The sequence below is a fragment of the Micropterus salmoides genome, unplaced genomic scaffold, assembly GCF_014851395.1.
Source record: "Micropterus salmoides isolate LMB-PRFRI ecotype aquatic unplaced genomic scaffold, ASM1485139v1 Ms_hic_scaffold_7, whole genome shotgun sequence".
Classification (NCBI taxonomy): Eukaryota; Metazoa; Chordata; class Actinopteri; order Centrarchiformes; family Centrarchidae; genus Micropterus; species Micropterus salmoides.
This window is the reverse complement of record NW_024044459.1, coordinates 25497503-25512618: the sequence shown is the minus strand read 5'-3', so window position 1 is coordinate 25512618 and position 15116 is coordinate 25497503. Positions and strand designations below refer to the sequence as shown.

Genomic DNA, 15116 nt, shown 5'->3' with positions numbered 1-15116 from the left:
GAATGGAAGCAAAACAAAGAAGTTTTCTATTCATTATATGAAAATGAAACATGAAAATGTTAATAACTACCTCGCTGAGGTCTGGTGAGCCTCTCTTTAGCTCTCCTGCCATAACTAGGACAGACTTCAGAGCTCGCAACCCAAAGTCATAATGAGACTGCTTGGACAGCTGCTCACGAGCCAGCTTATACAGCACTGTCATCTTCTTTGCCAGCACCTGAAAGTACAAAAGTGAAGAAATAAAATCCTCAATAAGAAATTAACATAGATAAACAGTTTGCATTGTAGAGTTAAAGGTTGTTCCCCTGTTTATATGGAAAAGTGTCCCTCCAGGCTTACATAATATCAGAAAATCTCAAGTAATTCATTATACATGATCCTGGCATTTCTGAATTACCTGAGAACACTAATATGTAGAAAACTTGTACATTACAGTAATAATGCACATACATGGTTCATTATAAATTGCTGAGGAGGAAAACATCATCAGCAGCCCTCACCTTGGCCATTAGGAAGCCCTCAGAGAAGAGCATGATCTCACAGATCTGCTGCAGGTCAGGCACAATGACCACCACGGGCCTGAAGAGGGCTTTGACCGATTCTGGCAGCTCTGTGCGTCCTGCATAACCTGGGTTCATGGTGATGAAAATCCCCATGCGGTCATCCAGGCTGATTTCTTGCCCTTCAAACTGATGTGCATAGTGAGAAGGAGGTGGTTTAGGAAGAATAAAGGTCAACAACTCTTCGACTAAAAACTTAAATTATCATAAGTGAAATAACCTTCAATCTTTGTGAAACATCTTGAAATATAGGAATTATTCTCAACGTTTGTATTGCATTAGTTGTGCTTAACTTCAATAGACTTACATAAAACCTTTTAAGGTGAAGAATGAGAGCATTGCGGATAGTCTGGATTTGGGAGGAGATAACTGACAACACTGAGGCATCGATACGATTGAACTCATCAAAGCAGCCCCAAGCTCCACACTGGGCAAGGCCAGAGAAGATCTTGCCCACAGTCTGCACACAAAGAGGAAAATAATTCAAAGAAAAAAGCTAATGGCAAATGGAAGTTAAAGAAAAGTGTGGCTACTGTCCATCTGAGTAAAGTTTGCACACTACATACAAATGACTTTTGGCTATCACTTTTGACACTGATACAAATGAGCACATGGGCAGCAAGACAACAATTTTGGATACAGTTATATGTGTATATGGTGTATTTTTCCAACACAGATTTTCTAACCCTAAACCTAGACATATTTTTCAGTAGCTTCTGGCTCTTCAAGTGGAGGTTCCTTACCATGTAGTCCATGCCCTCACCACAGTTTGTAACCACACAGAGCAGGCCTAAAGCCTTGGCCAGATCTTTAGTGGACTCCGTCTTTCCTGTACCAGCCGGTCCAGCAGGAGCTCCACCCAGGTACATGGAGAGGGCCTGCATCACAAATACACACCCACATGCAGAGATCCTGCTTCTGAAACAGCTTTCGGTGTTTTTATTAATTTGTTTGGTTAATACAAATTTGCAAAGCTTCTCAGACCTGTGTGAGTGTGAGGTAGATCCGGTCTGTCAGTGGGGTTATAACCAATCGACCATTCAACCCCATGTATTCATAGCCGTAAGAGAATGACGCACTGCACTGACGCACAAATAGGTTGTCATGTTTCTTGATCCAGTAGAATCTTAGTTGGCTTTCCCACTCAAACTCTCGTGCGTCCATTATACTGAAAAGATAATAACATTTCTAATTTCATTTAAGTTCACCTTCAAACACACGAGTTACACTCATGTGCGATAAAACAAATGGTTGAAACTGGCAACAGTTAAGTTTACCTGTTAAGTACAAAGCTGTCTACAATATCCCTAGCATGGACATCAATGATAAGCACGGTGTTTATCTTTCGCCTGTCATTTTTCTTCATAGGTTGTGTAATGCGCGTGACCAGCTCGTCAATCTGCTGGTGCATTCTCTTAGCGTAGTTCTTCAGTGCGCACTTCTCTCCTTTCGCCACATTTTTGAAGACATCCTCTACCTCCCAGGTCCACCACACTTGATTTGCAGCCAGCACCACCATGCCCTGGTACTGCAGCATCCAATCCACCCTGAGAGACATAGAAATGACAACTCTGCTGTGGCTCATTTGCATACACAGACACTGGCCAAATTGCTCAGACACATGTAGTATCTACACATACCTGCCCCTGTCTTCACAGTAGCGGAAGATTGCTTCCTTTGTGATGAGTCTATTAGTCCTCCTCATCTCCAGTAGTACTGCTGTCATCCACTCCTCCACCCTGCCCTCCACTGGGATGGGCTTCTTCAGCTCCATCACCTCACCCTCAGCAGACACCATGGCTCCAGCTACCGTCTCCCCGTTGCTTTTCACATCAAACCTCAGAGATGCTATGTTGTCATACATCTTGTGGAACGAAGAAAAGAAAATTATCTAGGAAAATGTTTCACACACATGGCAAGCAGTGATCTTCCTCTGCCCCGATACCTTGATCATGTGCTCCTGGACACAAGCAGGGTCACTACTCCCCAGAATGCTGAGCAGTTCATCATCAGAGATGAAGAAGAAGCGAGGAAACACGTTACGCTTGGAGTCCAGGTAGTCATTAAGACTCTTCTGGCACCTCTCTAGGCCATCACTCAGGGCCTGCAGGTCTGTTAGCCGGTTTGGAACCAGGCAACACCTCTTAATGTTTGGAGCCTTCACTGTGCCACTCATTATCTACACAGAAAATGAAGAAGAAGATATTATTGTGAGATTGAGAGTACTTTGATTGGCTAATATTATGTTTGTATGTGTATATTAACACTCACTTCTTTAAACCTTTTGTTAATGTTATCAAATTTCTTGGCTTCCTCAGGTAACTGCAAGCGAATGTCGCCACCAATGAATATGCTCTCCAGGTACATCCATTTCCGTTGTACCAGCAACCATACCTGTGCAAGAAAAAAAAATCAGTAGGGATTTTATAGGTCACATTAAGTATGACGGCGATTTGGCCGGTCTCACTGACCTCTATGGTCTCACTGATAAGGGACAGGTCTCTTTCCCATTGCTGTATGGTGCCAAGGAAAGGTCCAACGAAACGGCTGCCCGCCATGCTCTGTAAGTTCATAGCATCGTTGTCCACATTCAGCAGGATCTCGTCCACTGCACCCAGAATAGAACCACGTTCCTGGGTGCCTTTAAAATAGGGCAGCACAAGGAAATTCATGTTTTCCCAGGTGTCCACCACCTCCTTCACTCCCTGGAAGCACAGATACAGATAGTATGTTTCATAAGTTTTTATGATTTTACTGATAAACTAATTCAACAAATCCACAGTTTAAGGCCATTCACAAAGGCGCTTGCCTTCTCAATGCTGAGCTCTTTTACAGCAGAAGTGACAATGTCACCTATGACATTTGCATATTTGTGCAACTCCATAGCAAACATGTTCTCCAGAGTGAAGCTGTCAAGGTTCATCTCAAAGCTAGTGCCAGTCCTTTCCATCAGTTCCTTCCAGTGTCTGCAGCACAAAACATAAAAACACACTTAAATTTTGAGGTGGGCATATACAGTATATATATATATATATATATATATATCCTGGTCAGCATACAATAATTTGATACTATTATTAATCTGCATCTTGTTTTGGGTGTCAGATTTATTTTGGTTAGATTCTGGTGTCAATCTGCAGACTGACCTGTCTCTGAGGGCCTCATTCTTTAGGTCCAGCAGAAGAGGCAGGGACTCTCTGAACTCCTTCATGCGTCCTTCTAGAAAGAAGGCCACTGGTAACGCCCGCACATCTTTGGGCAGCTGCCTCAAGCTTTTTATGAAACCCTCAACACCCTCCTGCAGTAGCTGGATGTTTAAATCCACCCACAAGGTCTGAGACCACTCTGTCTTTGCATCCTAAAGATGTAAAGGACAAACACATGAAATATTTGAAAAACCATTTTGACCAGAATTTCGTTTAATGTGTCCTAATATGTAACTTAGATGTGTCACCGACAACCACCACATCTGACCTTCTGAGCTTTATAGATACCATATATCTGTCTCAAGCCCTTCATGTCATTCTGAATGCTGATAACCTCTGGGTACACGGTGACTGGTAAGTCCAACAGTTTCTCAGCATTAGCTAGCTCCTGTCGTCCTGCCACTACCCTGGCAAGGTCCGCCTCACATGTTTCCATAATGGTCAGTCCTGCAAAGAACAAAAGAAAGAGACTGGTTGCTCCACTACATTTGAAGATATAACACCATATTTTGTTCTTCTGGATGTAACAAAGGCAGGGTTCAAGTTCACAAATACCTTTCTCCAAATCATCTCCCACAGCTCCAGGGCCATGCATGTTAAAGCTTTCAGCAAAGATAGACAACTCCTTCTTAAACTCTTCAGTCTTCTCCTTTGTAATCTGGGGGTGTAATGGAGGGAGAATAAGAAAAGATCCTAAAATTTAAATAAAATAAAAAAACACAAAATAAACAGTACATTTAATTTTCTGTTTAGGGAGATGTTTTGGTCTTGGTGTCTTACCTCAGTAAATGATTTCTTGACATCTGTCAGACTTCGATCCACTTTTCTGGATTCTGTAAATAGGTCACTCCACATCTGGCCGATATTGGTCACCAGCTCCAGTTCATCCTCCCCAACCTACACATAAAAAATACAACGAAGGAATTCAACAAAGGGAAACACTATAAACTTATGCTTTCAAGGCAAAATAATTTAACATTAAACACACAGTACCTTTATTTTGTACATGGCCAGTGTTCTGTATCTTTCCTGGATATCAATGAATCTCATCTCCACATCTAGAGACATATCCCTGATGTCTGAGATCGTGCTAAGGACAGACTTTAGCTCTTCAAAAGTGTCAGGGCTCTGTTTCAGCTTCATAGAGAGTTGCTGTTGTAGAAAAAAACACATGGATGAATCACATATAAAAAGAATATTTACTATAAAAATAACAAACAGTACAGCATGATTCAATACCATGAGTTCATCTCTCAAGTTGAAGAGATCCTCCTTGGTAGGCTTGTTGAGCAGGCTACCTAGTGAACTGATCCAGGACTCAGCGATCTCCCGCACTGTGTGAGCCAGAGGCTCCAGGTTTAAACGGATGCTGTGCTCATTCTTAAACAAAGACTCCAGCATCACCTCCTGATTGATATGAGAAAGGAACTGCAGCTTATCATCATACATGACACAGGATGGTTTTCTGGCAGCAAACTTTTCATTGGCGATGGTTTTGTTCCTTTCCCAAAGGGGCCTATAGCGTCTCCAGTGGTCAAGGTACCGATCCACAGACAGGAGGAGCCTCTGAACATTCTGGTACACTGTCCTGGCACTCTCGTGTATCTGAGGATGCTGCCACACGTCACTGCAGAAGGTAAATGTCACTAGCTCCTCTTCACCACTCACACGTTGTGGGGGGCACTCAATGCAGGTCCCACGCATCCAACGCACAAATTGCTGAAATACAGAAATATAAGCACAACCAAGTCACGTCAACCGTGTAAGATTAGAAATAATACTTGGACAAAAATTTTGTGAAACTCATGGAGAATCATGGTGATCCCACCTTGGTGCTCTCCATACAGTCTCTGATACACTGCATGATGAGCCAGTAGATCTCATTGCTTGGGGGCTGCAACACAATCTTAGGGGCAGAGAGGATGGCATCAATTTGGAAAAGAGCAGTATTTCCCATCAGCGCCACGTTGAAGGCCTGAACGTTCCTAAATGTGAAAGTCAGCAAGAGGGATGTTACAATGCTTGAGAAAGATACTGTACTGCATTTTAAAGGAGCATTATCACGTAATTACCTCAGCACCATCTTCACAAGGGAGTCTAGTACCTTGCGTTCCCAGTACATGTAATAATCAACCATACATTTGGCTTTGCCACTGCTGGTTTCCATGATCAAATGTTCTATCTTAGTAATGAGGGGTCCAATGTCGGCATGCTTCCTACTCAGTAAATTCACAGTCTTGGTCCGCTCTCGCTCAATACATTCACAGAATTCCTTGACACCTTGAAAAAAATTGCAAGTCAATGAAAATGAATTCTTATAACGTAATTATTACATCTGATAAAAAATATCCTTCTTTTAGTTTTACCAGGTAAGTTGTCTGATTTATCTGGGACTGGAAATTTCAGTAGGTTTGCCATCACCATGGATTGCAACTTGGAATCGATCTCTCGCTCATTCTTCTGAATTTGACTGACAACTGACTCAAACTTAGAGACAGCCTGCCTGCCCCGGCTGATGAAGTCTCCGATACCTAAATAGATAAAAACATATTATCTGAAATCAATTTCACAGACAATATTCATTTCATCAGACCTTGAGTGTGTATAAATCAGATTACACAAACATTTGTGCCTCTGCATGCATCATACCCAAGGAATTCCAGTTGAGTCTTTTGACTCCAAATTGCATCTCTTTTTCCACCGCTTTGATCTGTTGAGCCAGCATAATGAACTGTGCCTCACTAAGGCTGTCCATTACACAGTGGTAGCAGTTGACAAGGTTGTGCAGATCATCCACATACCTAAAACCAAGATTTATAGAGGTCAGGCCAGAGACTACACCAATCAGTGGTTTTGTGATTTAGTATCTACTCTGTATTCAGTTACTGGCGGGTAGCATTACCTGATTAATTTGTGCTCTTGTAGAGCAATATTTTGAGCCAGATACGGCACAGAGTAGCCCAGTGACACAAGGCTGTTGGTCTCAGAAATTATTTCCTTGATCTCTGGAGCAAAGTTCACAGTGTATCGCATGCCCCTCTTTTGACTGCCTTCAGTTGGTGGGACATCCTTAAAATGAGAATAATCAAAACAAATGTAGGGAATTTGAGAGAATAAGAATAGTTACTATATCTGTATTTTACACAATACTGAATAAGAGGGATACGTAAGTAAATAGTATAGGATATATACCAGTTCTGCCTGGATTTGTTTTTCACTGGTAATCTTGTCCAACAGGGTTTTTTTCATTAGCAATGGCAAGTTGTGTTCTGTCTCAGCCATCCAGTTCTTATACTTCTTCACCTCATAGTCCCGAATCTGCACAGCCATTTCCACGTACTTGTCCTTGGCCTAAGCAGAATGTAGCAAGGCTTTCAATAACAAAAAGTTTAAACCTATACAGCTGTGGAACATTGACATAACTCACCACTTTGCTCTGTTCTCCCTCCAACATCTCTGGCTCTTGCAGGAAGGGAAGGATGGTGTGTTTGATGCGATGGAAAAGAGATCGGACCCATCTAATGGCTCCTGCCACAGGAGGCTCATTCTTATTTAGTGGTGGTTTGTTCTTCTTTGCCTCAAATATTTCATTTATGCTTTCCACCTACAACAAAGACAAAAAGACTTAAGACTTTGCAGAAGTTTTCTACAAAAGTGCTTGTTGCAGACCATGTTCACTATATTCAAATTCCTAATTTTTTAAAATACAACAGTGTTGAATGATGAAGCTGCGTGCAATCTAACTTCATGGTTTTATATGGATTAATGTGCTCCACCTTGATACATCAAATGTACAGGAAATAATTGCCACGGTAATCACTAAATTTAGTTAGTTGTAAATGTTGGTAGTACAATGTAAGTCACATTGCAATACACATGCATGGACTCAGTGTTCCTCAAACTGAAGCTTTGTATTGATCTGATATTATCATATAATTTGATAGCATTTAAAATATAACTGTGACGTCAAACACCAATCAGCACTTTTTCTTGATTTCACAGTACGGTACCTCTTTGCAATACTGAGCCAGGATGTCATTAAACTTTCTCATCAAATGATTGTTGATGGCCTCTCTGGAGCGGATGTGTTTGAATTTCAGGAGCATGTCAAAGGCAGCCGCTGAAGAGCGCAGTGTCTTAAAAGACTGATCAATGAAGTTGATGGCCTCTCCTTCAATAGCCTGAGAAGAAGTGAGTCAGCTTGATAACAGAGGTGCAGCACACAGACAACTGACAAGTACATTAATACTAGCAAAGCTTAATTAACTTGTTGTGTTGGTCCAGAACCTTCAACTTCTGCATGCTGGATGTCCTAAACTCACCTGCACCGTAGTGTCAAAGTCTTGCATGATCATTTTCCAGCTGCTCATCTTACAGATGTTGAAAGGATTAAAGTTGACATCCTCAATAGGCAAAACCAGGCTTTCCACTCTGCACAGCACTTCATCAATTCGTTTTGGGTCACCAGTCACACCTTTTAGCTCTGGACCAAAGATGTTATAGAACTCCTCCAAAATCTGCACAAAATCACAAATCCAGGAAAACAATTTTAAATAACTGAGTTGCTTTTTATGTATCTTCACATGTTCAGCTATTGAGTGAGAGGTCAGAATTTATGAAGTGTATGTACACTGACCTGCAAGACATTGTACAGGTCCTGACAGACGGAAGCCATGTAATCAGTCCTCTCAAACAGTCTCTTCCGGTCAAATTCCCACCGTGGATCCCTATCGGATTCTTCAATTTCAGCACGCATTTCAAAGTAGGATGACTTCCACTTGTCGAGAACCTGCTTAGCATCATGCACCTTAGATTTGGCCACTTCCCTCTTATCTCTGTCCAAGGCACAGCACATTGTTAAATTATACTGAAACCACAAAACAACCTATGCGAATAAAGGGTTCTGACTGATTGCTGACCAATATTTTAAGTTAAACTCTATCTAAAACCTGAACTTCCTATGAAAAATATATTCACACATACTTGAATAGCGTGTGAACATCAATTACTTGATCCACACGTTCACACAGCTGCCAGGCAATACGCTCCATTAGAGGGACCATGCGCTCGTTTGTGTTATAGTGGCAAGAGATCATCCACACAATTTGCAGGCTGCTCATCAGGGGAGGGATGGTCTCCAGGATCACACCAAAATTTACTCCAGTAGCCAGATTCTACAACAGACAACAGTAACTTTGATAAAAGTGAAGATGAGGATTGAAGAACAATTTTTTTATCCTCCAGTTAGACATTGTTAAGAATATTCAGCAACAATGCATTTAAAAAAAAAAGTTCACCATGAAGTATCTTTCCAGTGTGCTCAGGAAGCGTAAATTATCATCTGACTCCACACGGTATTTAGTCAGTTCAGCAACCGTTCCTTCCAGGGTCTGAATAACGCCTGCATCTGCTTTGGTCATCACCTCCAAGATCTTCTTTACCACAGGCTGTTTAAGTTTCTCACTCAGAGCATTCAGGATGGATGTGCGCTCCTGCCAAAAAACTATCTCGGCCATAGGGCCAGGTGCCTGGAGGAAAACACAAAGTGAATGTTTCACATTGGTCTATGGACATCACGGTGTATTTTTTTCCTGCTTTCTTTCTTGAAAAATTTCATTATGAGCTGACAGGGATTTCATTTCTGCTAACACTTCAGACATTTCAGCAGGCAGTGTTCGCCACAGGATTTTGTGAGACTATGGTGGGTGGACATCGACCCTCACGGGTGGTCCGCGGAAGAAAAATTTGTACATTTTAAAGTTAAGTGTATTCATTTGGTGCATTTTAAAAGCAAAATAAAGAGGCTAGATCTATGAAGAACTTTGCACTCTTGTTAACAATTTTGTGGCCTAGTAAACAATTTAAAAAGCAAAAAGTCACCTAATTTATTTAATGTTTTTCCAGCAACCATAAAGCAAAGAATAATTTGAGAGTACTTTCCCTAATATTTTATTTTACTTTTAATGGACACAAGTAACATGTTTAATACTTCCTGTGAATATAATTCAATAAATCTTATTTCCATATATACTGTAAACGTTGTGTTAACACCTTATTTTGAAAACCGGACTTTGTCACATGTGTATCCTCGCTCTACTTACACCAAGTCCAACGCAATTTAATAAATTATATTTTATGTTGTGCTCATATTGCGTACAATTAAGATTTAATAGCCAGAATAAAGTCGTTAACCTTGCCTGTCAGCTCGCTCTGTTCCTTTTAACTGCATTTACCATAAAGGCTCTAATATGTGTGCAATTTAGCATCAAGCTTGATTGCCTTCTCACAAACAAGAGACAGTGGAAACACCATGGGAAACACTCAACGCTGTTCAAACCCGAGTTTATAGCAGCGGGGGGCTGCAGCGGGAAAACACAGCGTTAGAAGTCTTTTATGTTAATATATTTTTGGTTCATTTTGAAACAATGAATTAATGGGAAACACTGCAGCAGGGACTATACATGCCAGTGTCTGACCCTAAGTCCTTCAGCTAAATTTACATTCTTTAACTGTGACAAACCACCAAGCCTGCCTGGGTTGAAAGAATATAGGGATGGTTACAAACCTGGTGCTTTTTATTTTGCTGTTCCTCTATAACAATAGTAATCTGAGCCTGCCAGTTCATCACACACTGCTCCAACTTCTCTACTATCTCTGGATTAGAGAGCAGTACATCCACCTCCGGCTCCAGGTCTAGCTCAGGGACGTGCAGTGTAATCTCATCTGTGACAAAGAGACTGAATTTTAGATTGTAATGTTTTTTATTTTAAAAGGTTATGAAATGAGCATTGAAAATATAAGTGAGCAGTATTTTCACAACAGTTTACAGTCTCCGGGCATGTACAGCTCAACATATGCTTAAAATAAAATGTGTACTTGTTTTTAGTAGTGAAACATTAAACTCATGAAATAATGAGCCTTTGGTATATCTAACAAAACAAACCTTGAATCTGAAGTTGTTGGATAGTTGTGTTGAGCATTCCCAAAAACTTGTGCGTTCTGTTGAGCAATTCATCACGAATTGTGACTTGTCCACTTGACTTCACTGGAGTCTCTTCTTCACCCTCTCCACTGGTATCCTCCTGAGGAGAAACTTTCCTTCTTTGATAACCCACACCAATTTTCTGCATCTGGTGGGCAGTGAGCAAGGGTATATACACCTAACAAGAGACAGTAAAATATGCATCCTGTAAAAAAAATCTGAATTTTTTGATATACATGGGTGATGACATTGACATTTTTTTCTGCTGTTACATAAAGTTTTTGTCTGACTGGGAAATGTTACTTGGGTAAGTTTGTTCCGCAGCACAAGAAGGGGGTCTCCATTTTGCATGCCAATGGAAAATAGCCTGGGCATCAGGACTCTGGCCTCATTCATGTCCAGTGGTTCAACAATGGTCTCTATTAAAAACACAAATAATAATCTCTTGGTTAATCCGTTTTCTGTGCTTGAGCACGCTTTAGTTGTATTGACACGGTACTGTCCTCTCACCCTTTGTGTTCCTGATAAAGTAGAAGACACGGGATTTCAAAAATCTCTCTGGGTATTCGTTCACTGCCATGTGAATCTCATTGTGATAAACCACTTGAACCTCAGTCCTCTGAAAACACAAAACCAGTTTGCAAAAGTTTATCATCTCCTTTCCATCGATGATGCACCAATACATGATTACAAACACAGCTACAATTTGAAAGCAATTAAAGAGGGTTTGAATAAAGGTTGGATCTTACATAACTGTGAGTGTGACTTTGTTCATTTGCCTCATCTGAGCCTGAGCTAATCTCCGCACTGCCTTGGGTCCAGGACTTCTTGTCAGGATCTGAAGAGTCTCCATCTTTCCCCCTGTCTGAGGTTATTAACGAGGTAGTTAGATGCAGTCTTTTTGTCCACATATTTCTCACTTTCTACACCTTCGTTAGCCCCAGTGTGTGCCTCTCACGTATTAGCATTCATTCGGGTCACAGAGGTAAACGTTTTCTCTACAAGTTAGGAGTTTCAACTTAGGAAAGTGGTTAAAAATGTTTTTAGTCATCCAGATTAGAAGGGTCTTGCTCAGACAATTTCAGTACAATGGCCTGTGTTTTAAATGGCCTAATTGGTTTTTAACATCGCCGGTTAGGTTAACGGTTCTTTTAATCTTTTAGAAACTGATATAGTTTAGTGCTGGGCAAGGATTAAAATTTTTTATTGCGATCAATCGCATAGTTTTGCGCAAAATTGAATAATGAATTCCTTTCATTTAAATGTACTGCTATATACACAAAAGTGCAATAACATGTGGTTTGCAAACACTTTAAACAAATAATGTGCTTTTTACCAGCAGTATACAGTAGCAATAAAATATTTCTTGTAAATCTCAACTTAAACATTAATCAAATCAAATACAAAAGCAAAGCTATTTGCCACTGCCAGGGCATTACCTTTTATAGCTTGTTAAAACAAGTTAAGAGTCCAGAGCCACGATCATAACATCATAATAGTCACCTTCTGTGCAACAGGTTTACATATATAAATCTTTTTTTTCTGAACAGGTATCAACAGAAACATTTTCTGTTTTCAGGGAGCAGGGAGTCTTGTTCAGTAGCAAGTGTCTCTGTTAGTGAAGTGCTCGCCTCTTGTCTTGCATTTTTTTGTACGAGATGGGGAGCACAAATCATTGGAAGAGAGACAGATCCTCGCTGTTTGTGACTTTCCAGAATCTATTACTCTTTACTAACTAGGACATCAACAGGAGGGAATTTGCATGGCTGAGCATCCCCGCAAAACTAGATGATGAGTTATATAACAAATGAATTATAAATGGCCAAAACAACACATAGAATACATTATTCTACTTGCCAGAAAGTGATTGCAGCTACTTATTGACTGAAAGGTTATTTCTTCCCTGAAATTACTTCATTATATTCATGAGGGTTAAATTTGATAGATTATAACTCACCTAGTACTTTTTACCTCTTAAAATACCTTTAAATGGCTAAAACAACACAGAAAATGCAGTATTACACTTGCCAGAATGGGACTGCAGGCTATTTATTGACTGAAAGCTAGTTTCTGCCGCAAAATGACTTGATTTCATTCAGAAGAGTTATATTTGACAGATTATAAAACCGAAATTGTCCCCCATTTTAATTTCATGAATAATAACATTATATTTTTTAATGACATACTGACCACCAAACCAAAAATGTCCCCGGTTTTCATTTCAGAAATCTGGCCACCTTAACTTACATAGACACACAATTAACATGATTTAAGTTTGATGAGATGAATTACCAAGCAGGCATTGCTACAACAAAAATAAATGAAGTTTGAATAAATACTTTCCTACCTCAAAATTATTTTTTTCCTTCTAAAATTGGCTCTGTCTGCCACAGGGTGCTATTTTTCCCCATGTGGAATAAGGTCTAAAGTAAGCATGTGTAGAGTGAATTGTTGAATTGTTCCTGAGAAATTGGACGTGTGACCGACTGATCCAGGTGTTATGCCGAGTTTTACTGCCTGCCGAGAATTGCATTCACCTCCAAATACTGCTTTTAAACGCTATAATATTCTTTGTGGGGTCCATCAATAGTGTTAAATAAACTTAGCAGAAGTACCATTCCTTGATATTTAGTAAATATATGTGGTGATAACGCCGTTTGATCAATGAGCACAGCGTCAGTGTCTGAAAAGGACCTAAAGAGCTGGATGCATAATTCGGCAGATCAAATTTTGTAGGCTACCTGCGGAGATTTGCATCCACCTCTTTTCTCAGCCGTTATCACCCGCGAGGTGCATGCAATTCTCGGCAGGCAGGCAGAATTAGGCACAACACCTGTCTCCCCTATGCTAATAGCGTTAATGAGAGGCACAAACTGGAGTTACACCTCTGCCAACTTAACTTACCGACTGGAATTTCAACTTCAATTTCTTCCTCTCTAATAGTTTTGAAAAACAGAAGACAAGATGGCGAGTCTTCCTCCGAGACAAAGTTCAAGTAACGGATAATTTTCTCTTCTCCATCTTCCCGATTGAGAAGCTCGTCGAAAGACTTGGTTCCGTCCGGGAAATTGAAACCGACAGATACGCAGTGTCGGATCCACTCCACTCGTAAATCGTCGTGGACCATACTTAAAAAAAACGTCACCATTCATTAAGTTAACATTTGGAGAATTAAACAACTGTCGCCATTTGAAACAACAGTAGTCTGCGGTCGCCAGTAACTGTCCAAGTTTACTTAGCGGTTTCACGTTGCCTGGCAACCATTAAACGTCTCGTGCCTTTGGTGATTGGAGGAGACAGGAACCGGGAAACGTGTTCCCAGAGTGTTGACTGCAAGGCGGTGCTATTATACCTGTCAACATTGGGATTGGAAAATAAGGGAAATAACCTTTCTTACATACAGGTTATGGAAATTATAAGGGCACAACCACCTCTCCCTCAATAGCCTGACAAGAAGTGAGTCAGCTTGATAACCGAGGTACGGCACACAGAAGATTGGTAAGTACATTGAGACTACCAATGTTGTGTTGGTCCAGAACCTTCAACTTGTGCACGCTGGATGTCTTAAACTCACCTGCATGGTATTGTTGAAGTCTGACATGATCATTTTCCAGTTGCTCATCCTACAAATGTTGAAAGGTTTAAAGTTGACTTCCTTAATAGGCAAAACCAAGCTATCCACTCTGTACAGCACTTCATCAAAGCGTTGTGGGTCACCTTTTAGCGCTGGACCAAAGATGTTATAGAACTCCTCCAAAATATTACTTAGAACTAATAGTTGTATTTAGTATTAGAAACTTATATAGAATAAAATGTTTTTTTTACATTATAGGGATAAGTTTCTAATATTAAATTAAAGTATTGTGTTAATTTTATAGTATAGGCTACTTAGTGTACTGTTATTATATTACCTATAGTTAATACATTCATTATAATTCCAAATGTAGTTTCACACTAGGCCACTATAATAATTCCAGTCACAGCAGATTTTATTAATTAAAATCATTGTGCAAGAGGCAGAGTCTACATTGGTGTCTAATTTATTAATGTTAAATACTAACTTGTCAATAATTTTAGCCATTATTGCAGAATAATTATTGTAGGTTGCAGACTTAATGACGTGCTATTTCAGTAATTTATTTAAAACTAATAAGTTAAATGACAAATAAGGTAATGAATCAAAAATGTACAAGTAGATGACTAACCTTTTAGAAAACTTGTTTAATAAAAAAAAATATCTCTCTCCAGCATACTGCACCAAAGCCTTTATAGGAAATCTGGTCGGCTGAGTCAGTGAACTCTTCCCTTCTTAAAACATACTTTTATAGGAGAGCCTTTCCCGATCTTATTTGACTTTATTTTATTCTA

The 15116-nt window shown here is 40.1% G+C and overlaps 1 protein-coding gene across 1 annotated transcript in view; it reads right to left on the bottom strand.

The window, feature by feature from the left end:
- dnah10 (dynein axonemal heavy chain 10) overlaps nt 1–13977 on the bottom strand; it is a 30132-nt gene extending 16155 nt beyond the window's left edge. Inside the window, exons 1-35 of the mRNA XM_038704502.1 lie at nt 13653–13977; nt 11498–11613; nt 11259–11367; nt 11052–11167; nt 10710–10926; nt 10332–10489; nt 9064–9294; nt 8750–8940; nt 8403–8601; nt 8089–8283; nt 7777–7947; nt 7194–7370; nt 6959–7117; nt 6669–6835; nt 6416–6567; nt 6133–6297; nt 5839–6046; nt 5595–5751; nt 5006–5485; nt 4760–4918; nt 4547–4663; nt 4322–4424; nt 4035–4213; nt 3707–3918; nt 3370–3526; nt 3032–3265; nt 2832–2954; nt 2506–2739; nt 2201–2424; nt 1838–2107; nt 1545–1728; nt 1304–1438; nt 868–1020; nt 501–689; nt 71–217 (exon numbers count right to left, since the gene is read on the bottom strand). Of these exons, the coding sequence (XP_038560430.1) occupies nt 71–217; nt 501–689; nt 868–1020; nt 1304–1438; nt 1545–1728; nt 1838–2107; nt 2201–2424; nt 2506–2739; nt 2832–2954; nt 3032–3265; nt 3370–3526; nt 3707–3918; nt 4035–4213; nt 4322–4424; nt 4547–4663; nt 4760–4918; nt 5006–5485; nt 5595–5751; nt 5839–6046; nt 6133–6297; nt 6416–6567; nt 6669–6835; nt 6959–7117; nt 7194–7370; nt 7777–7947; nt 8089–8283; nt 8403–8601; nt 8750–8940; nt 9064–9294; nt 10332–10489; nt 10710–10926; nt 11052–11167; nt 11259–11367; nt 11498–11613; nt 13653–13896 (6432 nt within the window). The 5' untranslated portion in view covers nt 13897–13977. The remainder of the gene's footprint in view (nt 1–70; nt 218–500; nt 690–867; nt 1021–1303; nt 1439–1544; nt 1729–1837; nt 2108–2200; nt 2425–2505; nt 2740–2831; nt 2955–3031; nt 3266–3369; nt 3527–3706; nt 3919–4034; nt 4214–4321; nt 4425–4546; nt 4664–4759; nt 4919–5005; nt 5486–5594; nt 5752–5838; nt 6047–6132; nt 6298–6415; nt 6568–6668; nt 6836–6958; nt 7118–7193; nt 7371–7776; nt 7948–8088; nt 8284–8402; nt 8602–8749; nt 8941–9063; nt 9295–10331; nt 10490–10709; nt 10927–11051; nt 11168–11258; nt 11368–11497; nt 11614–13652) is intronic.
- Between the last annotated feature and the right edge of the window lie 1139 nt (nt 13978–15116).